This window comes from Crinia signifera, chromosome 2 (assembly GCF_055691185.1).
Source record: "Crinia signifera chromosome 2, ASM5569118v1, whole genome shotgun sequence".
NCBI classification, from domain to species: domain Eukaryota; kingdom Metazoa; phylum Chordata; class Amphibia; order Anura; family Myobatrachidae; genus Crinia; species Crinia signifera.
Window position 1 is genome coordinate 259,195,176 of NC_139218.1, and position 27,145 is coordinate 259,222,320.

Consider the following 27,145-nt stretch of genomic DNA (forward strand, 5'->3'; position numbering starts at 1 on the left):
TGGCTACGCGGAAGCGCTTCCGTTGTGGAAACACTGGCCGCACGCTGATTGGCTGAGATTCAGCCAATCAGCATGCGCCGTGCGGCCAGTGTTTTCACAACAGAAGCGCTTCCGCGTAGCCAGACGGATAGCGCTCGTTATTTCTTGACTGCAGGGACCCCCGCTGCCGCCACAAGCTTTATATACACAGCCGCAGGACAGGTACACCCCCCCCCCCCGCACCGGCCTGGGGCGCTCCGGTGCCTTGCACCGGCCCTGCCCCCTCGCAGTGTGTGTTCGCACGCAGGGCCTGCGAAAGGATGTTTAACTTAGACATCCATTCGCAGCCTGTGGGTGAACACCCACATCAATCGATAGTTGCTGGGCGTTCCCATGGGCGCGACTATCCGCTGCCACCCCATTCCGACCGCAGCCTTGGGTGCGCGCACCCAGCAAACAGTCTGTTCGTCGTGGCCGCACGCACCCGGCTTATGCACATGCACAGAAATGCAGCTGCGCATTTACATGCGCATACGCCAAACATCGGTCCTCATGCGAATGAACGCTGGCTGCAAACAGGCCAGAATAAGGTCCCAAAGCTCCTATTGACACCTGGATGAATAAAAAATGAATGAGAACATACCCCCCGGTGTGTGCTGGGGGATAACACCACCGGCAGTAACGATGCCCCGTGTCCCAGTCACCATCAGTGTGACTCGGGTAATGGGTGGGTACAGGGGAGGAGGAGAGGAGATCTCCGGGCGCCTGGATTGGTGCACCCGGCACCAGTGGCTGCTGTGCTGGCTGAGGATTTCTCCTCCCCACCCCCTCCGTCTCCTCTCGTTGCATGTCTGTGTGTCCGAGGGGAGGAAGAAAGGAAGAAAAGAGGGAGGGAGGGAAGAGAGAGAGAGCCCGGATCACTTTGCAGGGAGCTGCTGCCACCTCAACATGGTGTGAGTCGCCATCCTGCAGCCACTCCACACCAGCGACGGCGGCGGGGAGACCGGAGAGCAGGGGCCGCTGCACCCCAATGAGCAGAACGTGAGGGAGAAGGGGATCTCGCCCTGCTGTGTCTGGATCCTGGGCGGAGAGGAGGGGGTCGCAGTGTGCCGGGGACACTAGAGAAGAGAGGGGGCGACCATGGCCAACGACTCGCCTGCGAAAAGCCTGGTGGACATAGACCTCTCCTCATTGCGGGTGAGTGTAGGGCAGGGTTGGCAGCACTGTCAGCCTTCTTTGGGTGTGTGTGCTACACAAAGGAGAGCTGAGTTAGGCGCTGCTGTTGCTGTGTGCAGTCTGTTCTGTACTCCTTTGGATTTGTGCAATTATAATCAGACCTCGATGGATGCATCAGCCGCCCCCCACCCCTAGAATGGAAGCAGGGCTGGGCCCCTCCAGTGCAGCCATTATGCTGCAAGAGGCCGATGGGGGCAGCTTTCTTGTCTCTCCTCTCCGCTCCCCCTTGTTTGTGTCATCTGCCTCCCCCTCCCCAACCTTCAGTGTTTTATTTGTGTGCGGGGACATGGACTCTGTGTGCAGGGGACATGGGAGAGTCACACTGGCTTCCTTTGTCTGCATGTATTGGCATGTGCCTCAAGTGGAGAGAAAATTAGGGAGCAACAGCTGCAGCCACCCCTCACCCCACTTATCCCCACCTTCCTGAGCCACTGTCTATAAATAATGCTTATGCTGTCTTTTCTCTCTTCAGGATCCAGCTGGTATATTTGAGCTGGTGGAAGTGGTGGGCAATGGCACCTATGGACAAGTGTATAAGGTGTGTACAAACCCCCCCCCCCCCCAATGTATTGTACTTAGTCAAATGTATGTAGAATACATCTGTGCACATGCATGTGAGTAATGTCACACACATTTAACCCCTCACAGGCAGCTTTGTTATTGTTCTCTGTTAATATGCTGTCTGCCCATCTGTATGCAAGTAAAACTACTGCTAGAAGGTAATCTAGTACCCATATCCAATATGTTGCCTCTCTTGTGTGGGAAATACAAATAGATTATTATTCCCTTGCTTTAAAACTGCTTGTTGGAGATTTGTTATTATGACACTTTGTTTCTTTAACCTGCTTAGCCAAGTGAACAAACTGGGTGATATCACATGGGTGGCACACAAGTAAACACAACTGTAAAGCTACACAAATGACATTATGTATTAACATTCTTATTAGCAGCCTAGTGTTGAACCTGGGTCTTGTACTGAACTCTTTGGGACGTCATGTGTTGGGCATGCCCATGTGTGCTATGGTTCACCATAGATATAGTGCAGTGAGTTCTCCCTGGATACTGCATAAGCTCTTCCTAATGTGACCTTTAGATGATAGTAGTAAGCTAGCCTGTATCGCTCCTTGCCTCATGTGCATGGTTTCTTCCTTGGGGGGAGGTAGAAGAGAGCTTCTTAACTACGGTAAATGAAAGGAGGATCTCTTGGGGTTGCATGACTGTGCAGTGAGTTGTTTTACAGATGTGACTAATAGACTGTGATGAGATTATAATGATAAGAAGTGATCTCAGATTACACTTGGAATGAGATATATTGTACTGTGGCATCTCTACAGGCGTCAAGCAGTTAGTGCTAATCATGTTTTATTCTAGACAACAGGATACACATGATGGATTATAATGTTTATAAGTTGCCTCATATCTTCATTTACTTGGTGTGCAGTTGATTGCTCAAAATAATTTTGTACATTCCTATTGTATCACTTTCAGTCATTCCTTATTTTACTAGCATTTTAGAGGTCTTCTTAGGCTTTTCTATGCATTTATATTAGACAAAGTCAAGAAACTGAGAACTAAATTCCCCCACATAAATTCTACAACAATAAAATACCACTGTAAATGGTCAGTTGATATGGCAATACTATAAGTAATACGTTTACACACAAAAATAGAAGAAAAAAAAAGTAAAAACCGCAGTCACCCCCGCCCCTCCTTTTGTTGGAGTGTATTTATCTTTTTAACTTGATATTTTCCACTGTGGTACTAGGATATGTTCCTGGCCTTTTACTTCCATGTGATTCTATGCCATGCATATATTTGTACTTGGCAGCCTACATTGTTATTGGTTGGAACGTATGTTGATTTTTACCAGTACTTGTTACTTGTATAACTGTGCCTTGATATTTCTGTTTGACTCTTTCAATAAACAAATTTAATATAAAAAAAAAAACCAATAAAACCTTGTAATCCCGGATGGCTCACAGACCATGTTTAGGTCAACATGCACTGGGCTGACACTGACAAAAGGTCAACACAAGTAAAAAGGGAAAGGTCAATGTGGCAATGGTAGACATGAAAAAAATTGATTCCACCGCCCCCATTTTTTTGTTTATTTTTGTGCCTTACCACATAGGCTCCAATTGGGAACCATAAAGTGCGCTTGGTGCCTAGCAGGAAATAGAGTTTGAATCAAGTCATGCAAGGGTATGTGCTGCACTTATTGGGAGGGGGAGGGGGAGGGGGGGGGTCCAAATGCTCAAGTGTTGACATTGACGCAAAAACCCTGAAGAATTTAAATGGACTTTTTCATATGTCAACCTTTTTCAATATCTATGTGTCCTTTTAGTCTGCCGACCTAGTGCATGTCTACCTATTGGCTGTTGATCTATACGAAGACACTGTTTACTGTGAAGGGGGGTATTTATAAAGCTTTTCAACAGTTAAAATTGTGAGATAGAAACTAACAACAAATCAACTATCATTTTTCTAACATGGCCTGTGAAGTGTGAGTTTCTAGCAGATTGGTTAGTACTTGAGCCGTCCCAGTTATCTCTTGCCTTTGATAAATTCCCCCCTTATACCCCTTTCACACCAGCCTAATATCCCGGGTTGGGCCTGGGAACAACCAGCAACTAGCACTGTTGTGTAAGGTTCTTGGGCCAAAATCCCTGCAAAAATTGCTGGGATTCCAACCCTGCTATGGAGCAGAGTTGTTCCCGGGGACCTAGCCGATGTGAAAGGGATATGGGTACTTACCTGGGTTGCTGGTCCTCGTGTGCTGTCAGGTCAGGGATCCACACATGTGGCAGGCGCAAATGACAGGAAAGGCGGCAGATGAAGATGATGTAGCTCTCCGGTGCCCTTACTGCCGCTGGAGAGCTGCGTCATCTGCGCCGGCCGCCTGTGTGGATCGAGGACCAGCAACAGGGGTGAGTACTCGCTGCCTGCGCGCCTCCTGACGTCCTCTTCCCCGCCCCCTTCACACACCAGAAAATGCTGGGCCTTTTCTGCTGTGAAAGGGGCCAACCCAGGAATGGCCCAGCATGATGCCTGGGCCATATTCCCGGGTGGGTCCCTGCATTTTCTGGTGTTGAAAAGGGTATTATATTTCTGATAAATGATGGATACAATGTGGTATTACCCAGAGCAACTGCCTTGATTTTCATTGTATATCCTTCCTCCTAAAAATAACCCACTCTAGCTGCCTTTATCACCTCTTTTCATAATTGCCCCACCACTTCTCACTAATCTGGTATTTAATTAGTGGATAAATGTCTTTCAATCATATCTGTACAGTTTACAAGGTAATTTGTGATTAGAAATGTTCTAATCTTTTTGATAAGCACTAGTTTTATTTCTCCTGTACATTTTTATATTGAGCAAATTTTGCTGTAAACAAACATGGTCTGGAACAATAAACAAATATGCGGATTCTTTGCATTTTTTCAGCGATCTGGAAAGCATCATGGCTGTCTCGTGCCAGAGGTGTATACATCTTTTCTGCAATTCTCTTTATCACTGTCATTTTGTTTTAACTACTATGTCCTTTACAAGCAAATCTATCACACCTAAAAAATGTTGGGCCAAATGTACTAAACCTTTTAATTGGAGGGTGCTTATCTACAAGCCAGTTCCTAGCTGTATTTTTCAAACCCTACCCTATCATGGGTGTTAGGAGCTGATTGGCTGGTACTTTATCACTCTCCACTTTATCAATACGCAAGGCTTAGTACATCTGGCCTACAGTGTAGCAGAAAGAGAGAAAAGTTCCATTCAGAACCTGATCATTTAAATTCTGTTACTCATTGCTTCAACCCATTGAGGTGTATTTAATACCCTATGGCCAGCTATGAGGGAAAGCAGTGCCGATAGCTCGCCGTCACACGACAGTATTCAACTGACCCCTCTGCATTTGCCGTTTCCACCTTTGTTGGGTTTTCCAAGCGAGGTGCAAACGGCGAGTGCGGCTGTCAAAATGGCAAGGGTCGCTGCTATATGCAGCGGGCTCGCTGCATTAGTGGGAAGCCTTGCAGTTCGGGGGGGATGATGATTATCCCGGAAATTCTGTAGAATAGGGTGAGCGGCCAACAAAGGGGTTAGATAGAGAGGATGGCTTGTTTTCCTTGCCAAAAACAAGCCACCCTTGCCGCAGAAACCCCCTCGCCGGCAGAATTGAATACCGCCTATGGTATTTCTATGAATGCAGCCGCAGCACCACATGTATCCCCCCCCCCCCCCCCCCCCTGCACATCATCATATAACCCCCCTTCATCCTGCAGCACATCACATCACCCCCCCTGCAGCAGCATCATCACAGCGCGGGGTCCACCCTCCAGGCAGCGGGGGCTGGCAGTGCAGGGGGTCCATCCAGCATATAGGAAGTAACCCGCGGGGTCCCTGTGCGGATGGAAACTAGTAGCGGTAGTTCCCATTCGCTTGCCAGTGACTTCCCATATGCTGGAGGGACCCCGCCGGTGACTTCCTATACACTGGCCCGCCTGCACTGCCGGACTCCACTGCCTCCCCGTGCTGGGGCCATTTACACCGGCCTCGACCCAGGTCCTAGCTGGATCCAACCCAGGTCAGTTCCTGGGTCGAAGTCCTGTGTAAATGGACACGGTCAACCCCATTTACGCCGCCGGTGATCCGGCTCTGACCCGCCATGGACCCAGGTTTTTCGGCAGTGTAAAGGGTATAAGTTACTGGTTTGTAGACGTGATATTCTCTTACCAAAAATACACACATATCTGTTGCACTGTTTGTAAACTTTTTCTGCAGTCATGACAGTTTTTTCTTAATTAGGCAGTATAAAGAGTGAAGTGGTCTTACTTTTTATGATCAAGTAATGTATCACTGTGTTTTTATTGATTTTTGTTGTCTGATTTTTTTTTTATTTTTTGCTACAACAAATGTCTGAATTCATTATGTCTAGTTTCTATATACCTAATGTAACTGTACAAAACATTTATATTTTGTGATTTCAATTTTACCATGGAGCAAATGGAATGAAAGTGCAACTACGAATGGTTAACTGTGTTTGTTCTGCTGGCTTTTATGTATATGGTGGACTTTTCTCAAAGTATATTGAGGCAGATGTATTAAGCCTGGGGAAGAGAAAAACTGGAGATAAAGTGAAAGGAGATAAAGCTCCAGCCAATCAACTACCAACTGTCATTTTAAAACACAGTTGATTGGCTGGTGCTTTTTCTCCTTTCACTTTATCTCCGCTTTATCTCCAGTTTATCTATTCTCCAGGCTTAATACATCTGCCCCAATGTGAGAAAAAACATCTTTAAATGCTTTATTTTAAAGGTGTGATATATATAAATAGACAAAGTTTTAAATAAGTAGATTGCCAACATAGCAAGTTACTTATACCCCTTTTACCCCGCCACAAAACCGCGGGTCAGAGGCGGTCTAAATGGGACACGCCGTGTCCCTTTACACGGGACTTCAACCCAGGTCCTGACCTGGGTAGAACACGGCTAGGACCTGGGTAGCAGGCAGTGTAAATGGGTACACCGGGTCATCCATTTTTTTTTTTTCTACCCCTCGCTTTACCTCCTGTTAACACTAATCAATGTGTCAGCTGCTCGCCGCTCCTGACGATGAGCATTGACCAATGTGGCGTACGAGGAGTTAATGGCTCCATTTGTAGGCAGTATTGAAATATTGCAGAGGTATGCAGAAAAACGCAAATTAGCCAAAAAATAAAAAATGAATCCTAACAGCTGATGTGTGAAAAGCTGTGTGTGTCCAAATGAACAAGTGAGAAAGAAGAGGTGATTCATGGGAAGAATATACAGTGAGAAAAAAAATGCATTATGGGGGGGTGGTTAACCACAAAAAAATTGAAATCTATTATTGTGGCACTTCTAAAGAAAAAAAAATAAGTATGTAAGTTCAGTTCTCCATTGAATGCACAAATGGCGGGGTTCACAAGTTTCCCATAAGAAAACAACGGTGATGACCAAGCGGTGAACAGGCAAAAGCTCTGGGGGTTTTTTTGTTTTTTTTTTTTGGGGGGGGGGGACGGGGGGGACCAGGAGCATTGAATAGGGTAAGGAACATTTTTGGAGAGAGGACTGGCCTTCTCCCCAAAAAAGAGCGAAATGGGAGAATTGAAAGAACAGTGTCTTTGGAGTATAGAACAGCAGTGGAAATGCCTTTTCTGGAACAACATTTCAGATTGAACCACTTGCATGCCACCAGGTACTCACTAGAAAGCAGGAATCAACTACAAGTGATACAAGATGCCTGTTATTAATCCGCCTATTACCTATCCTTTAAAGGTGCACAGTCTATAAATCAGATGCTTATTGGTTGATATGTGCAACCTCCAAATTGTCTATCTTGGAGTTTTGATATATCTACCGTTAGGAACTTTGTAACTCTTTCCTGAGTGATTTGATTACTTCATAAGGCTGTTTTGGAGGTTAAATATTCCTTCAGCCCCTCTTTCCTATCTTGGGTATCGATACAATATTCTATTGAGGTCACCAAATGCCCGTACAGTCAATTTTGGAGTCCTTTCTGTAGAAGCTGCTGAGGGGCAGCATAGTGCCATGTTTAGGACATGGTAGGAGTTTTTTTTGCGCTCTCAGGTCCCTAGTAATGTCCTACTCTCAGCTTTCCTGCCTATTGCATACCTCCCTACTTTCTCAATAGGTTTGGCACAGTCCAGTTTTTCAGGCGGGGTCATACTTGCAGGCCTCAGTGTCCTAAGGTGGAAGGTGGGAGAACCTCCTTCTAACCTGCTGCTATGCCTACCATGGCTCTGTAGATATTTGGTTAATAAGAAAGCAAAAATCTTTTAACCTAAACCAGGATTCATTTTTATCAAAGAACAATGCTGTGTAGACAGGGTTTTTTTAATTTTTTTTTTTTTGTAACACCCCTGGTTTCCATAGAAACAACAAAGTTCTTGCTCCCTTTAGAGCAGCCAGCAAATTTACTTTATCTAATTTGAGCTGTAGTGAACACTGCACCCTCTGACTCAGGTCCCTGAAATGTAATTTACAGATTTTCTTTTTACCTTTTTTATAAATTGAAGCCAGTCTGTCATTTGTGTGTCAGAAAAGCCGTGTACACACGGGGGCGATAGGGGCTGAAATAGCTGGGAATATGGTCACTGGCGACCATATTGCCAGTGATGGGAGTGTGCCAGTGATGCGCGCTCCCGTTTTCAGCCCCATTGTAATTGCTGGTCGCAGGAGCTTGCTCCTGCGACCAGCTGATTACCTCTGCGGCCGGCAGAGGTTCCCCTTCATCAGCGACCATCTCTGGTCGCTGATGAAAAGGAGAAACTGAGCAATATATTGCTCAGCAATATATCTCCCCCATGTGTACGCACCTTAAGGCCTAAGATCCCAGTTTCTACAAACTCTTATGTCTGTGTTTATTAGAATGGAAAGTTGTCATCTCCCCTAATATCTTCTTGATGATCCTTTTGTTTAAATTTACAGGCAGTTGCAAGTTTGTCTGGTGAGGAAAATTAATTTCAGGAAAAAATATATATTTTAATTTCAATCTGGTATCGTGTCTGAAAACTATGGCAATATATATATTTTTTCTTTCGTTAGATTTAACTAATCCTTGCTATTACTGATGTGTTAACTGTGTGCTGTTCATTACAGCAATTAATGACCTTCATTTTATGTCCTCATTTTACGACTCACCTGGAACTAGTGAGTTTTGTCATGTCTGAACTTGTTCAGTCAACGTCAGATTTCCTTTGCATAAAGACAAATGAATGCAGCCAAAACAAGAAACCACATCCGTGTGTGTGTACTGTACCTGTCACCTACTCAGATGCCATGCATTAGTGAAGTAGTTCTTATTTTGTAAAGTACATTCTCAGGAGTTTTATTTCCACCCACCAAACAGGTAGTCTTAAGCCAGGTGTCCATACACTAGTGCAATTTGGAGCATTTCATCCAATTCCGACATGTAGGGCCCAGAAATCGGATGAAAAGTGTCAAATAGCATTTGTTTTAGCTCTGAGTTTGATCCAATGTGTGGCCCTGTGCGCATCGGAGCCAAAGATTGCAAGTGCCGCTCTATAGAATTATTGGATCTGTCAGCCTGGGATCGCATATTTTTTGCTTTTGTATGCAAAAGGACTGTGAAACAGTGTAGAATGCGACCTTGGAGAGGTCGTGTAATGTTGTGCACACTTGTAAAATGTGCATGAGATTTTAACTATATAGTCAAAATCTCATCGGAAACGCATTCAGATTGCACAGATTTTAACCCTTGCGATCCCGATGCGCGCTCCTGTATCGCAGCCAGAAAGTCTTGGCTGCATAGACTATATAGTGCAGATCTGCACTATATAGTCTATATTGTATGCAGATAGTCTAGATTGTACAAGTGTGTACACACTTGTACAATCATGACTATATTACAATTTAGACTATCTGCATACAATATATCCAATTTAGACTATATAATCTAAATTGTACAAGTGTGTACACACCTTAAGTGTATGGGGGCCTTAAAACATGTTTGCATCTTAATGATTTTGCTAACTGAAAGACATTCTAAATAAAATGATGATATCCTTACTAATATTTTTTGGGCCGCCATGACATCCAGTGTAATGGATGCCAATAAGCATGCTGTTAAATTGTTCTAGCAGGCTACAGTGGCCTGGTTCTTGCCAAGTGTAAAATCCTTTTTATTTTCTGTATAAATGTGACAAGGGTTCTGATTCAGGTTTACTCGGTCGGGGACAAATTCTGCTCCTTCTCCAATTTGGTAGTCCTTTCTGCAAAGAATAGATGGAACTCTTGTGCCATCAATTTAATGGTACCCCCCCCCCCCCCCCCCCCCCGATTTTCAGAAAGAATCGGAAAAGATTAGATCCACAAATCCAATCAGTTTCCCCTCTTAGGGGGGTATTCAATGTGTAGGTCATGGCAAGCTCGACCGCCGTGACCCTGTCCTGTTCTCGGTCAGCTCAATCGAGGACATGCTGGTGGGATTCAATGTCCCGTCTGCAGTGGGACGAGAGGGGGGTGTGGCTGGGAAAAGGCGAGCTGCAGCCGGCAGAACGAGCTAGACAGCTTGTGAAGTCGGGCTTGTTCTGCCGAAATCCCCTGCTCAATGCTGTCGGGGAAGACAGCATTGAATAGGGCCCGGCGGCCATCTCCTTCGTGGGGAGATGGTCGATGGCGATTGAATACCCTCCTAAATCTGCATTCACGAGTAGAGTGCATCAATCCACCTTACTCTGGAAATATTCCTCATGCTGATGTGTAATCGTTTTACTATTAAGGCACTTTAAAATTGTGACAGGGCATGCTGGGATCTGTAGCCCAAAGGCAGATGGAAGGCTGCATGTTGAATACCCATGTCCTATATCCTATTCGGCTGAAACTGCAAGGATTTATGTTGGGGGTGGCTTATTATTGGTCCTTATACTAACCTTCATGTTTAGTGGTTATTTAAAAATAGTGACATTTTTAAGAATGGAGTGGCTCGATGCCTCGTTGCAAAAAGAAAAATTCACCCCAATTTAGTTTTTTGACACTTGGCAGAGCTATATAGATACCCTGTCACTAAAGGAATAGATTGGGAATTGTTTTAAAAACGTTATGGTCCGAAACTCTAGGCTATGCACAGGATCCCCCAATTTCATTGAATACCATTTGATTCGGAGCTCATTTCATCCATATGTAACACTGTTTGTTGCAGAGGTACTGTGGTAGCAGTGGACCCTTCCTATGATTCTCATTGTAAATATTTCTGCTCTCGCTCACTAGTATTTTATATATTTTTCTAAACAAAGAATACTGTTATAAAGTGATATTGTTATGATATAATTTTATTTAGCAACAACTTGTTTTTTTATGGACTATATAATGATATATGTACACAATGTGTTTGTATTGATCTGTAATGCTTCAATAAAAGAAAATTATGAAAAAAAAAACTTTTTTTCTAACCCTGCTATTGATCTTAAAAGAAGATGTTCCTTTTCTTAATGCAACGCTGTGTTAATCATGGTGTATCGTTGTGGGAACAGCTACATTTTTCTCCTGGCTTGAGTATAATGATCCCCACAGTTCATTGGTTACAAAGCTTCAACTGTAATCTGGTGATGGTGTTTGTGGGGTCATGAATCCCTTTAGCATGTACCGTAAAGACAAGCTACTGTATGTAGCAGCTTACAATGATGGTCCTCTTTGGGAGCATACTTGTGAAGCTGCCTAATCAGAAATGGTTTTCAGTTCAGGGTAGTGTCTTGCGATGGGCTGTATATCTGCTCTGTTTGTGTGCATTAGTCCTGCAGATGCAGCTATACAGTGGGGGTATGAAAACAAACCTTTGTGACTATCGCACTAAAAATAGACCTTGATCCAATAGGAAAAGGCATCTTCTGACATTCATGGCTCCCTATGTAAAGGTCCCCATGTCATCACATTAGTTAAGCCTTGTCTATAATCTTGTTATATTCAACTTGGCAATGAGTTTTATCAGCCACTTCTGGCAGGTTCTCTGCAGTGTCTTTCTAGCAGCCTACTAACAAAGGCGCCTGCTGTGTGGATGAAATTTTTTTGCCCTATAGTGAAAGCCTTATCTCAAATTTCTAAGTTCAGATAAGGTCCTGTACTTGTGTATTTATGAATGTTATCTGTTGTTTTTCTATGTAAAGCTTAATGCAGAGATGGTATCCTGGCTCCTCACGTGGTTCACTTTTCTCATGACCACTCTGGTGCTTCTAGATGGTTTTTGGGACTGATATACAGATACTTATCACACAGAAGGAGTGATCTATATGCACTATGGGGTCAATGTATTAAGCCTCAGAAAGAGCTAAAGTACCACCCAATCCGCTCATGCCCTGTAACCTGGCAGTTAGGAGAAACACACACACCATCATAGTAGTCAGGCTGCCCCTAGCCGCCTTCTGGAACCCGAAGGGAGGACCTTTTTGGGATTTTTATAATAAATGAGTAGAGGGAGATCCAGAGGGCTGCTCCCCATAGTTGCCTCTCCTCTTCTTAATTTGCATCGGCAGCCCAGACACCATGCTCCTCCTCTGCAGTCATCGGTAGGCAGTGAGAGGGTTGAGATACCCTGAGCAACGGCACTAGTGGTGGTGGCGGGAACTTGGACCCTGGTCACACACTCTGACAGGGCTGAGAGAGGGAACTGCAGCCCATCCTGCACCCAGACAGACCCTCAGTGAACTCTGCATAGCCCAGAGACCCCGGCAGCCATGAAACCCAGGAGCAAGCGGTGCCACAGCCCGTGGGTGCAGGTGCATGCATCGGGACAATTGCCGAGGTGCTGTAGACCAGCGGGATGCTGCTTCTGTGGGACAAGCCCTGTGGCTTGTCCCACAGCAGCTGGCATTTAAAATGGCCTTGCTGGCTGCTGCCCTTATTATGTGCCGTCCCTAGGCTCTTAGCGGGAAGCTGCTGAGAGCTGCTGCTGGGATGAAACCTCCAACTGGGGGACAACTGTGACAGGGCTTCCCCTCCACCCCAGTACCTCCTGCACTGCCATGTGCCCACCATCATCCTGCCATCCGTCCCCTCTGCCGCCACTGTTGCATTTACACCTGTCCATGTCTATCCTGCTACTCCCAGGGGACCCACCTGTTTTAAAAAAGTGAGTCCCTGGCCGACATTTGTGGGTAAATATACATACACAGTAATAAGGAACACTGGCTCCCCACAGTCTAACTGCGAGACCAGCGATGCTGGCACCATGTTTTTCTACATAAGTGATCACAGCTGAAGGCAGAAACTTGCCCCCCAAAACATTTCTTGACACCTGCATTTGTTTTCAGCCTCTCCTTGTTACCTTCTTCAAATAGTCTTTTATGTCAATCAGTGTCTCATCAGGCGCTCGGTACTCAATAAATCTAGACTAGAGCAGACAGCATTATCAATGTAAGATCTTTGATTCCAGCAAAGCTGCCGTACACTAAATGTAAACCGCAGTAGTTAGTGATCATAACGCGAAGGGGGAAGATTGCCTCACCTGGATCTGCCAATGTTCCCAGGTCCATTTGTTTATAAGTCCATGATCGTGGAGACTGGTGAAATTGCTGGGGGTTTTTCCACCTGCCTTTGGGCTTTTAACCCCACCCCACCCTACCTATAGCAGCGGTTCCCAAACGTTCTTGTCCAGGGCACCCAAGAATATCCACATTTGTTCAAGGCACTCCTAGTGAAAGTTTCTTATGGATAAATAAAAAAATAATGTAAATTGTGCTGATCTGTCACGCTCCGATTCTGTTATGTGGGTAGGTGTCCATATTTTTTATGATTGGCAGCCACCAGCACTTTGAGCATAAATAATTTGTTTTGGTCGTGGACCCCCAACCCGAGAAACCGTTGCAAACACCCCGAGCCACCCCAGGATGCCTAGGCACACTGTTTGGGAACCACTGCCCTATAGTGCTGGATTTCAGGGCTACTTGGTTAGCCATTAGCAAAAGAGCGAAAGGACTGTTGTTTAGGGAGAGCACAACTTGGTTAGCCCCCGGGGTAACAATTTACTGCAGCTAATTTAATTTTCGCCTATTTGTACAGTGGCGGGCTTGTAACATGGGATTGGTATTCCTTACACATGTGAGTATTGGGTTGTTTAAAATTGCTGATGAGCAGCATGTTTAAAGTTACAACATCACCGGCGGAATGTAATACAGATAATGTATGGGGTGTTTTTTTTTTTTAAAAAGTTGTAACTTTAATTTTATATAGCGCACTTTCTCCAACAGGACTCAAGGCGCTTGTCCAAAGCAACTAATCTGCTTTTAATAGTCCTGTATCTAGCAAAGTCTATGAAATGGTATTTAAGCCTTGTTCACACTATGATAGTTGATGATAAATGTTCTTTTGAACTCTTCAATGGGATTGGGAGGTTGTAAACAAGACTGTATAGGCTTCTTGATTTGACCATTGCAGGAGTGTTTGAAGCAGTTTATGTGCTATACCAACTACTAAATTTGTTACTGTATACCCAGTTCCAGATGAAGGTGGGGTAGTTTTGGTATTCCTCCATTATGTCCCCCCCCCCCCACCATGGTGAGTGTTGACCTCATACAAATTTATACTTTCCTGCACCATGCCTTTTTTTAAGATAATTGTCCCAGTGCACCATCAAGATTAGATTTGACACAATCCTATTTAATCTAAGGCCCCATACACACCAGAACGACCAGGATCGTCTAACGATCGGCTACCGATTTGGCGTGCACTTTCCTGGTGCGCTCTCCCGCTGCCGGTAAACGACTAGGGAACGATCATGTTCCCTGGTGCACACGATTAGCTAACGATCCGACATCGGTAACGATGGTCGTACGACCGTCGGATGTGCGGATCGTTAGTAAATCTGCGGTGGGAGTGTCTTTATAAACAAGCCGGATTGGAACGACGGTCCGTACGACGGGAGCACACACAATGTGCTTCAGATGTGCATACAATCAGCACCCGACCTGCGGTCGGATTGGAGATTCTGCTGCAGGAGGCAAAATCTCCAATGCGACACACGACGTGACGGGAGCGCGCATCCCGTCGCAAACGATCCTGATTGTGAGTGAAAAACGAACGATTGACCCACAATGCATGCACAACCGTCGTTACAACGGTCGAAATTAGCCCTAATCGTGAGCTAATCTTTCTGGTGTGTATGGGGCCTAAAGATTTGCGTTCTAATTCCAGTGTTTGGTGTTTAATTTGGTCAGAAAGTCTATCGGCTGTGAATTTAATTGTGTTCTCCCTTTAAAGTCAATGTAAAATCATAAGTGACTTGCACTTTGTAAAATTCCAGGTCCTGACTACATAGCATATCATATTTATTGCACATAAGAATCTGGTTAAAGAAAAATTGTACTGTGCCTTTAACCAAACTAACAAATATTTTTTTCAAACTGCCAGCAATAACCTGGGTTATTGCACATTCCAATGCAGCAGCCCAGGTTTTTGCGCCGTGTGAAAGGGTCTAGTTAAAATAACTCTAGCTAGCAACCAGTGTTGAATGCAGGACCAAAAATGTCCGCAGTGCAGTGTGGGGATTGGTACTAAATCCTGGCGGTCAAAATCCCAACCGCCGAAATCCCGACAAGGGGGGATCGCCCTCCCTCCCTTGCGGGCTTGCTGTGCTCGCCACGCAGTGGGCCCGGTACCTCGCTACGCTCGGCACACTAATTTATTCTCCCTCTATGGGTGTTATGGACACCCATAGAGGGACAAAGTGCCGGGATTTCGGCGGTCAGTATTTTGACCACCGGGATTCCGACTGCATCCCGCGGTGTGAACAGGTAACCCAGGTTGATGGGATCCCTTGCAGCACAGGTTCTCAGTCAGTCACCAGGAACCCACACAGTGCATATTTTCCAGGTCTCAACACAGAATCAAGTAAAATAATTTGTTCCACCTGTGGATATTTTAATAGGAAAGCTAGTGCTTGGAGATCATCTCGTCCAAGCGCCAGCACTGCATGCATGAGCAGTGTCATGCCTGACCGAGCTTATTGCCAGGTCCAATCCCACCAATCAAATGTGTTTCAGCGAATTCACACCTGTGTTGGACTTTTGTACAAAACCCCAGGTGTGATCCAGCTTTGCAGTTTGAAAAAAGTAGATCATGATTCAAAGCTTCAATATTTTTTCATAGGTTTTGATACAATTGATATTTTTTTTTTTTTTTTTTTTAAACTAGATTCGATTTTTCTGACCTGCTGACTTCAGTTCAAAGTAAATTAGTGATCATTTGAAATGTGCTTATAATGTTTGTGAAAATAGCAACTAAAGTTTACCAGTCTTCTTTACCTCAATCCACATTACATTACAAGTGTAAGCAATTGCTCATTACTTCTCTTTTTTGATCTGTCTGGTTTCTGTGTCTTTAAAGGTATGGGCCATTTGGTCAACATGGCTTAGGTTGACACATGAAATTGATCGACACAAGCAATAGGAAGGTCGACAGTCAAAAGGTGGACATGAGTTTTTCATGTTTATTTATTTTTTTTGTCCCAAATGTTGACATAAGTCGACATGGACACCATCAAAGTGTACCGCGTACTCTTGCAAGGCTCGCCATGCTTCGAACACAGTTCCTCCCTGCATACGTCACACTATTTTATTCTTCCACCACGCTGTAGTGGATGGGAGGGCATGAAATAGCGCTTGCCAGCTAAAAAATAAAATAGGGTCAACCTAATGATTCCAGTTGATCTTGATTCTACAGGGTAAGAAGGACGACATGAAATAGGTAGACACGTGGAAAGGTTAACATTATTTTAAACGGTCTTCTTTTTACAGCACCATCCATGTCGCCATAGGGGGAGAATAGAATAGTGTGCTGACTGTAGCAAGGCACCGAACCCGCAAAGTGAGGGTAGATGTTGCACTAATTGGGGGTCCATGACTAAAAATTTTTGACAAAATGTTGACCTTTTTGACCCTGTCAACCTATTGTATGTTGAAGTTTTGAATGTTAAACTGCATCACGTATCTCCTACAGTAATACTTATTAGTCAGTACCATAGGTTGTTATTGTAAGAGCATAATGCATGGTTTAAGATGTCTGAATTGTGCATATGTTTCCTGTAGCATATATGTGAACAATCTGTTATTCTTGGCTTCATAATTGTTGTTGTTTTTTTGAACAAGGCAGCAGCAATTGTCAGAAGTTGATATTTTAATTATGTACAAAGATACAAATACCTCGTCAGTACTACAATATAAAATGCATCCTTTTCATGTAGACTGACAAACATACTTTTTCAGTTGACTTTTTATGTTATATAATTTCAGTGGTAAATGGACAAAGCACCGGATGTAATTCAGCTTTTCCCATGATTCTTGCTTCAGGGCAAGGGGAAGGGCTTTGTCTGATAATACTGAGCTCGCACCCCGGTGAATCAGGGTTGTGTGGGAAGTTCTCTGCCTGAAGCTACTGCTGATAGATAAAGTACATATACATTTTTTCCTTTCCAAAACATTTAATAAAACACGTTTTTAATGCATATGTGCAAAGCATAGGGTATATGTTTATCATTATGAATAGCTATTCTTAATGCGCTTGCCTAATGTTTGTGTCAAATTCTTAGCCTACATATGTTTCCATGTACATTTATTCCTTTTGACTCTGTAGTGTCGGGCATCATCATTTTTGTAATTTTTTTTTTTATTTCTTTTTTTGTTAAATGGAACAATTTTATATAGAAATCTTGCCTCATGTAGATTTCTTTATTTCATTGCCTTATTATAGATTTCTTTGTTTCATTTCTGGGTAAGTTATATCAGCGAACAATATGCTTTATGCCTTTCTTGAAATATCCTGTTGGGTTTCTAATTTTTTTTCCGTGTGTTTTTTTTTTTTTTTGTTATGATTTTTTTTTTTTAATTGATCAAAGCCATGACACTAGGGTATAGTTGAAGCGGAGTTGATCTGAGACTAGACAAAGGTAATAGAATCTCCAAAAATGATTTAACACTGGTAGCTTGGCTGAATCTTAGGTCACTGACTTGGATTGGGTTACAGAGCTGCGATCCCTAGTGCAGCGACCTGGAATGGTTTAAGGAGAACTCGACCCCACCACCTAAACCCATCACATAGAGCTAGCACCCTTTGCTGAGAACTCTGGTGGTCTACTGTAAGAGGCACATAAGATACCACTGGCAATCAGGACTGTGTGCTAGGGACCGGTTTGAGGAATTTAGTTCGGGACACTAAAGTGGAGATACACAGGCCTGGAATCTGCAGCTAGACTTGGCACCTGAACTCAGTAATTCACCTTTTTTAACTGATTAACTGGACCTACTGGATTTGAATCACTCTTTCAATATGGGTCCACCCGGCTTCAGATGATGTTTCCACTACACTTTGAGATGGGTTATTCCCATGTCAGCCCCATTTCCATGCACCAGAGTAAGCCCTGTAAAAGCTTATGGATGTCATTCAAAATTTACTTTTTTGGGGCTCCTAAAAATGAGGTCACAAAAGCGCCCTAGAAGCTCCACTCCGTTTCTTAGCACTACCAAGTAGCCATTTTCACTAACAATAAACTATGGGTTTTTGACGCTAGTGAAAAGGGGGTATTTTAGTTCTCACTACCACATACCTAGAGAACAGAGACCAATAGATACCTATCACAGAAGATCTAAACATAAGGTGATAGGAACATATGTAACATGGTAACATAGTGATTAAGGCTAAAAAAAGACATTAGTCTATTGAGTAACAGATTTGTGAGGGCCTGAGATTGGGTGGACTGGAAGCTAAGCCAGTAGAAGGCCAAATGTAATGGGGCGAGATTTTTCCCATATTTTTAATGAGACAATACATTGCACTAAAAAAAAAAAAAAAAAAAAAAAACAGGTTGATTTTGCCATGTAATTGATTCCCGCTTTTCAAAAACTTGGAAAAATCGCTCCGTTCTATCACTGTATTACAGGTACCTCCCTAATGCCAAGTGCTGTATAATTTCTCACATCATTTTTTATAGATCCAGGACATGAAATAACTAGCATGGTAAAGCCTTATTTTTGTTATTTTTAGATTTGAATTGACAGATGGTGAATGTTAACAATAAAGCTTTGATATCTAGAGAAATGGGGTGCTTAATCATAAACCTGTTTTACCTATTTGTATACAGTGTTGCATTCTCTGAAAGTTTTTAAATAGGTTTCTAATCCTGGGTAAGGACTGACTTTACAAGCAATGTATAATGAACTGAATCAGACCTCTGAAACGGCTCTGATGTGTTTAGTTGACATTCATACTATCGTTTGTCGACATGGTCTCGCTTGACATTTTGACAAAGCTGCGAGGAGATCATTTTGTTTTACGCCGGCAGTACAACAGTGTCTTCATTCTGGCAGTGTCAGCTGAGCGCTGGTATGCGAACACCTAACCCTAATGTCGGCATTTCAAATAGGCCGACATGGTGACTGCAATTCTCTGAAATACATTTACACAAATTCCATATAAGAAAAAAAAATAGTAGAATACATTTTAAAACATGTCAATATGAATAGTGAACAGGTTTTGGACTGTTAACATCGGTTGGTAAGAATTTACTCTTCGCTTTGGCAGAGAGAACACACACACACACTCATTATTTTGCTTTGTCCTCAGGCTACACACCTGTGCGAGCTCTTCTTTTGATGGATTGGCTAGAAGTTAAGATGCTTTTTGTTTATTATAAACCGGCAACCCCACATACAACTTTTTATTTTCTTTTTAATAGTCCTCTTACAAATCATAATTTCCTCTTAAAAATCTGTCTATATTGTAGAATGGTGTGGCTTCCTGTCACAATCAGATTAATATGGCACTTGATTGCTAAATGGGAGGACTGCAAAACACACCTAAAACTAGTGGTAAGAGGGACCCTTTTCCAATCTTGAAATAAATGAAGACTATTTAATCTGTTATTCCAGCAGTGTGTTTATTTGTTCTGTGATGGTTTACATATGTGGTGATTTAAAAATAAAGAAAAACCTACTACATTTCCCCTCATGCATTTATTTGCCAACACTTATTTGGAAAGTAATGGCTGCCAGGAGTTTGGACTTTGTTTATCAAGTTGTTCAGAGCATGCAGAAGGTAGCTTGCTAGTTTTGCAGTGTTATGTTTCATAGTCCTGTACATGTTTGTATGCGGAATATTCCTGTTGTGAAAAGTTGTCCAATTAGCCATTCGGCGTCTGTCATTTTATCTAGCAGTCTTTGAACTGACAGCTGACTGCTTGCTTTGGGCAACTTCTCCTCTTTATCTTTCTTCAAGGCTTGATACATCTCTATTGTCTGGTTATATAACAATTTACTGAGCACACATTTGGCTCCTCCTGACCTATGCCACATTAGTTAATTGTCTCTCCTCAATCAAATTCTATGGTTCCATTATTTTTTATTGGAGCGGTCGGGGTGTTCATGCTTCTGGTGCCTCCTGCAGAAGACGCAAAGGCCTTTTTTTTTTTTTCTCTCTCCAACTGTAGCAGACTGGTCAACCAATTGCCTTGTAGTGCCACAAGTGACAAGGAACAGCCCAAATGTGCTCACACAGTTATTCTATTACCAGATAATGTTGGTGCAGTTATTATTGTCTGGCTTTTATGGTGTTCATACATATTTTGTATATTTTTATTTAATTTTTTTAAATAATCATTATTTCATGTGTATTTTTATTAAGCCTCACTAGTGTAGTGGTGACACAGGATGAAAACGCTTATGCCAGGAATCTTCCCTTGAATGATGCAGTGGAATATTTTACTATTCTTGGTTTTCTTTGTTTTTAGTACAATAGAAATAAAATTAAAACCAATACAGAATGAGTCCTAACAATTATTTTTATTATGAAAATATGCGTAACAGTGGATTATGGTATCTATTGCGACTCTCATCATTGGGTGGACAGCATGATGGTCAACACCATTATAGTTGACATGACAGCATGATGGTCAACACCATTATAGTTGACATGCAGGAAGGTGGACATGCAGGAAGGTAGACGGGGTCATTAGGTCGACATGGGGTTTTTCAACAACAAAAAATTTGTCCCAAAATTTGACAGTCGACATGCACACTCACACGTAACACCGCGCATCGTTGCAAGGCTCGCTGCACTCGCCATGCTTCGGGCTACGCTCGGCACACTATTTTATTCTCCCACCATGCCCTAGTGCAGGGGTAGTAAACTCCAGTCCTCGAGAGCTACCAACAGTTAATGTTTTCTAGATCTCCTTACAGAATCACAAGTGAATTAATTAGCTCCACCTGTGTATCTTTTAAAATGTTAGTCAGTAATGAGTGCACCTGCGTACCTGCGAGGTGAGCTAGAAAACCTGAACTGTTGGTAGCTCTCGAGGACTGGAGTTGGCTACCCCTGCCCTAGTGGATGGTAGGGCATGAAATACCGCCTCTCTGCGCCAAAAAAAGTGAAAAGCCCCACGTCGACCTTTTAACTTTCGACCTTCCCGATGTCAACCTAAAGACCCTGTCTACCTTACCCATGTGGACCTTCATGCTTGTTGACCATCTGCTTGTAGACCTAGTGACCGTATCCCCTCCCAATATCCCATGTGAGTTAACTTTCTGGATACTTGAGCAGTGTCCTGTATTGTTGGAAAGTGTTTACATCCACATTTGATTATATAGCTGGCATACTCTCTCTAATGGGGCCTACACATGGGTATATGTGAGGCTAGAATGCTCAGCAAACAGATGTAGAGACATTTTCCGAGCTATCTATTTCAATGGCAATATCTCCTAAAAAATGGCCTGATTATCACTACGTGTGTAGGCCCCATAACTGTGGTATTTATCAATGCTTGGGTGAGATAAAGTAGACTGTGACAAAATGTCAAAATAAGCAAAATTACGACATGTCAATGTTTGACACCGGAAAAGTTCAACACTTTTTTTTAAAATAGTTTGCAGACTTGTTCTTAATACATCACCCAAGTGGGAATAGAGGGAGAATATAATAATGTACTGAGCACAGTGAGGCACTGTGCTCTAAGTATGGTACAGTAATATGGTGTCCATGTTGACTGACACAAAAAACGTGACCGACTGGTGTCGGCCTTTTTGCCATGTCGACCTTTTTTTCATGTGTTGACCTATTAATCCACACCCAAAATTCTCTGACCAGCAGTGCGGTCTGTAGTCCATAAGATGTAATGGGATCCTGCCATTCCAGAATGGCAGTAGCCCAGGGACCCACTGCGATGCTGAGCAATATTGATGCATCTGGCACCTATGAGGGATGCGGCTGCTGGCGGGACAGGAGGTATCGCAGAGATTCCTGCTGTGGTTTCTTCATGATACATTCAGTGGATACTGTACTTGATATCTGCGGCTAAGGCCAGAAACCATGTGTTTTCGTGGCATTAGCCACAAATATTATGTGATAAATGGGCCCTATGAAACCTCTCTTGTTGGGATAGATTAGGTTCAAGTTAGTCATTTCCCCAATGCAAGAATGCAGCAAAATTTGTTTTAAGATCATCCAGATTACAGTATTCAGCAATATAAAACTTAATGACAGACGGTGGCTCCAATAAAAGTCTATCCTTGTAAGTTATACAGTGATAACTTGCACTGTTGCGATACTGTTTTGTTTTCAGAGCTTGGTCTCTAGAACAGGCTTAACAAATGTTGCATTGTGAAAGGACTGGCTTGGTTTAAAAAATTAGATCGGGAACTGTGGAGTAGGGGGAGATAGAGAGATCACAGAGAAGAGTCCAGAAACACCAGCAACTGAACTTACTGGTGAGCTATGCAAGAACATTAGCTCCATCATTGAAAGGAATCGGTACATCTGTCAGACCAGACTTAGGTCTACAGTCATTGGGTCGACATGGGTTTAGGTCGACAGTCATTAGGTCGACATGAGTTTTTCACTGTTTTTTTTTTTACTCGAATGTCGACACAGTCGACATGGACACAGATGGAGTTGAACCGCAGCCGCTCGCGATGCTTCGGGCACACTATTTCATTCTCCCACCACACCCTAGTGGATGGTAGGGCATGAAATACCGCCTGTCGGCACATGTCGGCTCAAAAAAACAGTGAAAAACTCATGTCGACCTTGAGCTCTGTCGACCTTCCGGGGTCGACCTAATGACTGTCGACCTAAGTGTGGTCTGACAGATAACAGTTTCCCCATTGAAACTAGTGTTAAAAAGTGGAGAGTGTGGGGTTAGTGTGTTACTACAAGAGTAATGGGGTGAAACCTTTTCTCAAAGGGTGAAGAAATGTGTTGCCATAGAGAAGGAAGCTCATACCCCTTTCATGGGTAATGTGTAGTAATTTCCCTTGGTACATCATTTACATTGATGGGCTAATGCAGATCTTTCCAGTGATAAACCTCATTAAGAGGTAATGGTGATGCAAAACAACAAAGACACTGGAGACCAACAGCATATTTGTATTTTCATTTGTTATAGGCCGACTTGACCGTAGAAAAATAGATGAAACCATTTGAGTACAATGATCAGATGTTCATGCTTTTGGCTGGTAAAATTGAAACAAAGACAACTGACGTAATTCAGAGCACATCCCGATGGCTGCTATCAATGGCTTGGATTTGATGACTTTGTTAAGGAGTGCTGAAGTATCAGACATGGTGAACTTTCCAGGTTTTAGCTATGAGGCTTCTATGGGGTGTATGTAATGCGGCCAGTGAGGGTTTATTTTTATGGTGAGGATGGCTTGTTTTCAGGGAGGATCGCCGAAAACAAGCCATCATTGACGTTTAACCCCAGCGCTGGCCGCTCACCCTATTCAACATTCCAGGGGAGTCCTCGCTGGCAGAGGATGACGAGGATTCCCCCACACAGCGAGGTTTGCGGCTAATGCAGGGAGTCTGCTGCATTTAGCCATGAGCCTCGCCGTTTTGGTGGCCGCACACGCCGCACACGCCGTTTCCACCTTGCTGTAAAACCCCCTGCACGTACAGGGGGTCGGTTGAATACTGACCCACCAGCTGTGATGGCGAGCAGGCAGCACTGCTCAGTCACAGCTTGCCAAAGAGCACTGGATATACCCTTAAGTGTATGGGTAGTCTCCTCTAGTGTTCACATTTAAAATGCTGGGTGTATTATGCCCATCACATCTGGGGGATTGAGAACCAACTCTGTGACATGTCATATGTGATATTACGCAGGAAGACTCTTTTGTACACCAAACTAGTCCCAATACACACAATGGTACCACTGGCTAGTAAAAGCATGCCAATTGTAATTTTAATCTATTTAGGTCCCTGAAATGGGACCGTTCTGACAAAATTAGAACGTTTAGGAACTTTGGCCCTTTACAACTGTTGAATATGAAAACCAATATAACTTTGCTTTTAATGTGCTCTTGAAGCCTCAATGCAACAATTGTCTTGCTGTTAAAGGTGTCAACTACTCCCATAGTGACACAAGGATCATTTGCCGACATTTTCAAATCCTTTACTGCTGAGCTACTCTATATGTATTTGTGTCCTGTACTCTAGGACCTAGGTGGGGCTTCATAAACTATAGTAAGATGTTTGTAGCACTTTATTAGTACTCTTAAGTTATCCTTCTTTAATAACTTTATAAATCAGGTAATAAGCAATGAGTGACAAATTCATAGGTTGTTTGTCTAAAGTAGAATCTTTAGATAAGTGGTTCTTAACCCTCAGGTTTCATAACAGGTCATGTTGTAAGGATCTCTGCCTGTGGAAGCAGGTGGGGGTAATTACTGACCGAGTAAAAAATCCACAAAACCTGACCAGTTGTTGGTACTTGAGGTAAGGAGTTAAGCACAAATGACAATGAACCAGTTCTCAAATTCGGGCTGACTCTCATTTGCTCCCATATATTGTCAGAGTATTGTTCCCACCAGACATATATTGTCTGTGTGTATCCAGCTTTAAAACACACCAATGATAAATATTTAAACTCGCGTTATCCAGGCAATAGGTCAACACATGAAAAAGGTCGAAGAAAGCAAAATTCTGACATGTCAATTCATGATTGATACAGAAAGTTGAAACCTTTTCTTTTTTTTTTTTTTTTTTTTTTTTATTGTTTCGCTGACTTGTTCTTAAAACACCATCCAGGTGGGAATAGAGGGAGAATATAATAATATCCTGAGTGCATCGAGGCACAGTAATATGGTGTCCATGTTGACTGACACAAATGTGAGCGACTGGTGTCGGCCTTTGACAGGGTACTTCATGCATGCAGACGGATTTACGGTTGATACCGGAATTGCGTAATGTGCTCCACATTACGCAATTACGTAATGCTGTACCACATGGTACAGTCCACAGGACTGTACCATGTGCTCCACATGCTATAACCCCACAAATGGACTGCTAGTACAGTTTTCTGTTTCACTAATGGACTGACCATATAGGGTACACTATTCAATGTATTGATGTACTTCATCCAGCATTTTCACTTTTAATTTGGTATTTAAGCAGGGGCCAGGGAGGCAATACCCACTGTTGGATTATTGTTACTTTATTTTATTGATCAGTCTGGAGAAAGGTTCTTCAATGGACTGAAATATCTGCTTCTAAGATGGACAGCTGAGAATAAATTGACCTATACATCCTATTTCTGTAAAGTGACATTTCTTTCTCCAATCATTTATTTATTAACAGTTATTTATATAGTGAAACCTTGACATCCGTCCCTGCCCCAGTGGAGCTTACAATCTACATTCCCTACAACATGTAAATGCATTCTTGCGTTCATTTTATTGGAAGCCAATTAACTTGTGGGAGGAAACCGGAGTACCCAGAGGAAACCCGCGCAAGCACGTGGAGAATATACAAACTCTGCATATTTAGGGCCATGGTAGAAATTGAACCCCTGACCTCAGTGCTGTTAGGCAGTAATGCTAACCATTGCACCATCCGTGCTGCCCATCCTTGAGGAATACTCTGGAGTGTATATATGTATGTATATCAGGGGATTATCCTATCTTCGTGCTAAATTTGTTGATAGATTAATGTCACAACATTTCAGCCTGTGAGGCGCTCCTTTTTTGTGGGCTTTTCCAACGGCAAGTTCTGTGAAATGATAAAAGATGGAGGTGCACAATAGTGTAGTATTTTTTTTTTTTTTTAAATAAAAGATGGACTTTACGTATAAATCAAATGAACACAGTAACGCATAGTACATATGGTTAGGGCAACCTGTCACCATCCTCCTTTTGCAGGCACAACTCACTCACGATGGAATGATTTTCCCAGTCTGTGTAGGTCTGACTCTTGCACATATGGACACTCCCAGAAAACAGCCCATTTCCACCCCCAAATGCCGGCTTCCTGTCAGTCAACTTGTGAGCGCATTACAAATGAAGTAATCGCTGATTTTTGGTGTTTGAGGTTTGCATTTTTCCCATGCATGCGTAGTTATTTAATAATCGTTTGACTTGCAAATTCTCACAACTGGGATTATGTCTCACCAACCCCATAAATTGGTTAGCAGTAACCTTTTGCTTTGCTGCACAGGGGGATATTCAATCTTTGCTACTATTTCAGATGGGGAAAATAGAGGTGGCTGCCTATTCAATGCTGTCTTGCCCAACGGCATTGTAGAGTCAGATCGACAATGTTGGTCCCTTTTTGATGAGAACGGCCGTGGATTTACACAGCCATGCCCCCTTTTTGGTGATCGACAGGTGGGACATTGAATTTGTGGTCGAGCAAAGCAAAAACAGGCCACTGTCACGGCTGTCAGGACAAACTGACAGTCGTGACCCAGTATTGAAAACTACCCCCTATAGAATCTCTCTAAACATTTGTTCCCCCTACTTGTGGAGTCCTGAACATTGACTTTAATGGGGGAAATGCATTCCTGTTCTTATGGAAGATTATTTTAGGATCCTAAACTTCCTGGATGATTAAACCCTTGTAGAATTTTGTCAAAATGCTGTCTCCTGAAAACATTTTCTCCCATTACAAATGTTCTCAATTTTGAAATTCTAGCTCTTGCTGTGGTCAGATGGAATTTCCACAGCCTAGGTTTTGCTTAGTAACCCTTTCCAGATGAATAGATATGTCTTTTAGAAACCGCCTTTGATCATGGAAAAAAAAAATGTGTTTGTTAAATCTTTGTGCTGGCATATTGTCTCTGATAAGGGTCAACGAAAGTGATTTTAATATCGAGCCAGGACTGACGGCTGACTTTAAAAAAGAAAAAAAAAAAGTATTTAATTTGTTACACGGTACCAGTTAATATTTTTAGTTAATAGGGTAAAAAATATTTAGCTTGTTCACGAAAGTTCCTTTTATCTAATAAAAAGTTAAAAAAAAAAATATATGTGTGTGTTATGTAGTCCTGAGCGGCACTCCAAGGTGTCATAGATTCAAGAACACACCAAACAAGTGCCGAATTCTACATTTCAGTTTATTACAACCGTCATCAGGAATGATTCCTGGTGACGGTTGTAATAAACCGAAAAGTAGAATTCAGCACT

General features: G+C 42.9%; 1 protein-coding gene across 4 annotated transcripts in view; it reads left to right on the forward strand.

The window, feature by feature from the left end:
• The first annotated feature begins 787 nt into the window (after window positions 1–787).
• MAP4K4 (mitogen-activated protein kinase kinase kinase kinase 4) overlaps window positions 788–27,145 on the forward strand; it is a 177,680-nt gene continuing 151,322 nt past the window's right edge. Inside the window, exons 1-2 of one of the 4 annotated variants that reach the window (XM_083174380.1) lie at window positions 788–1,176; window positions 1,688–1,753. In XM_083174380.1, coding sequence (XP_083030506.1) covers window positions 1,120–1,176; window positions 1,688–1,753 — 123 coding nt within the window. In that variant the 5' untranslated portion in view covers window positions 788–1,119. The remainder of the gene's footprint in view (window positions 1,177–1,687; window positions 1,754–27,145) is intronic. The other 3 variants (XM_083174381.1, XM_083174382.1, XM_083174383.1) reach the window with 3 other exon arrangements.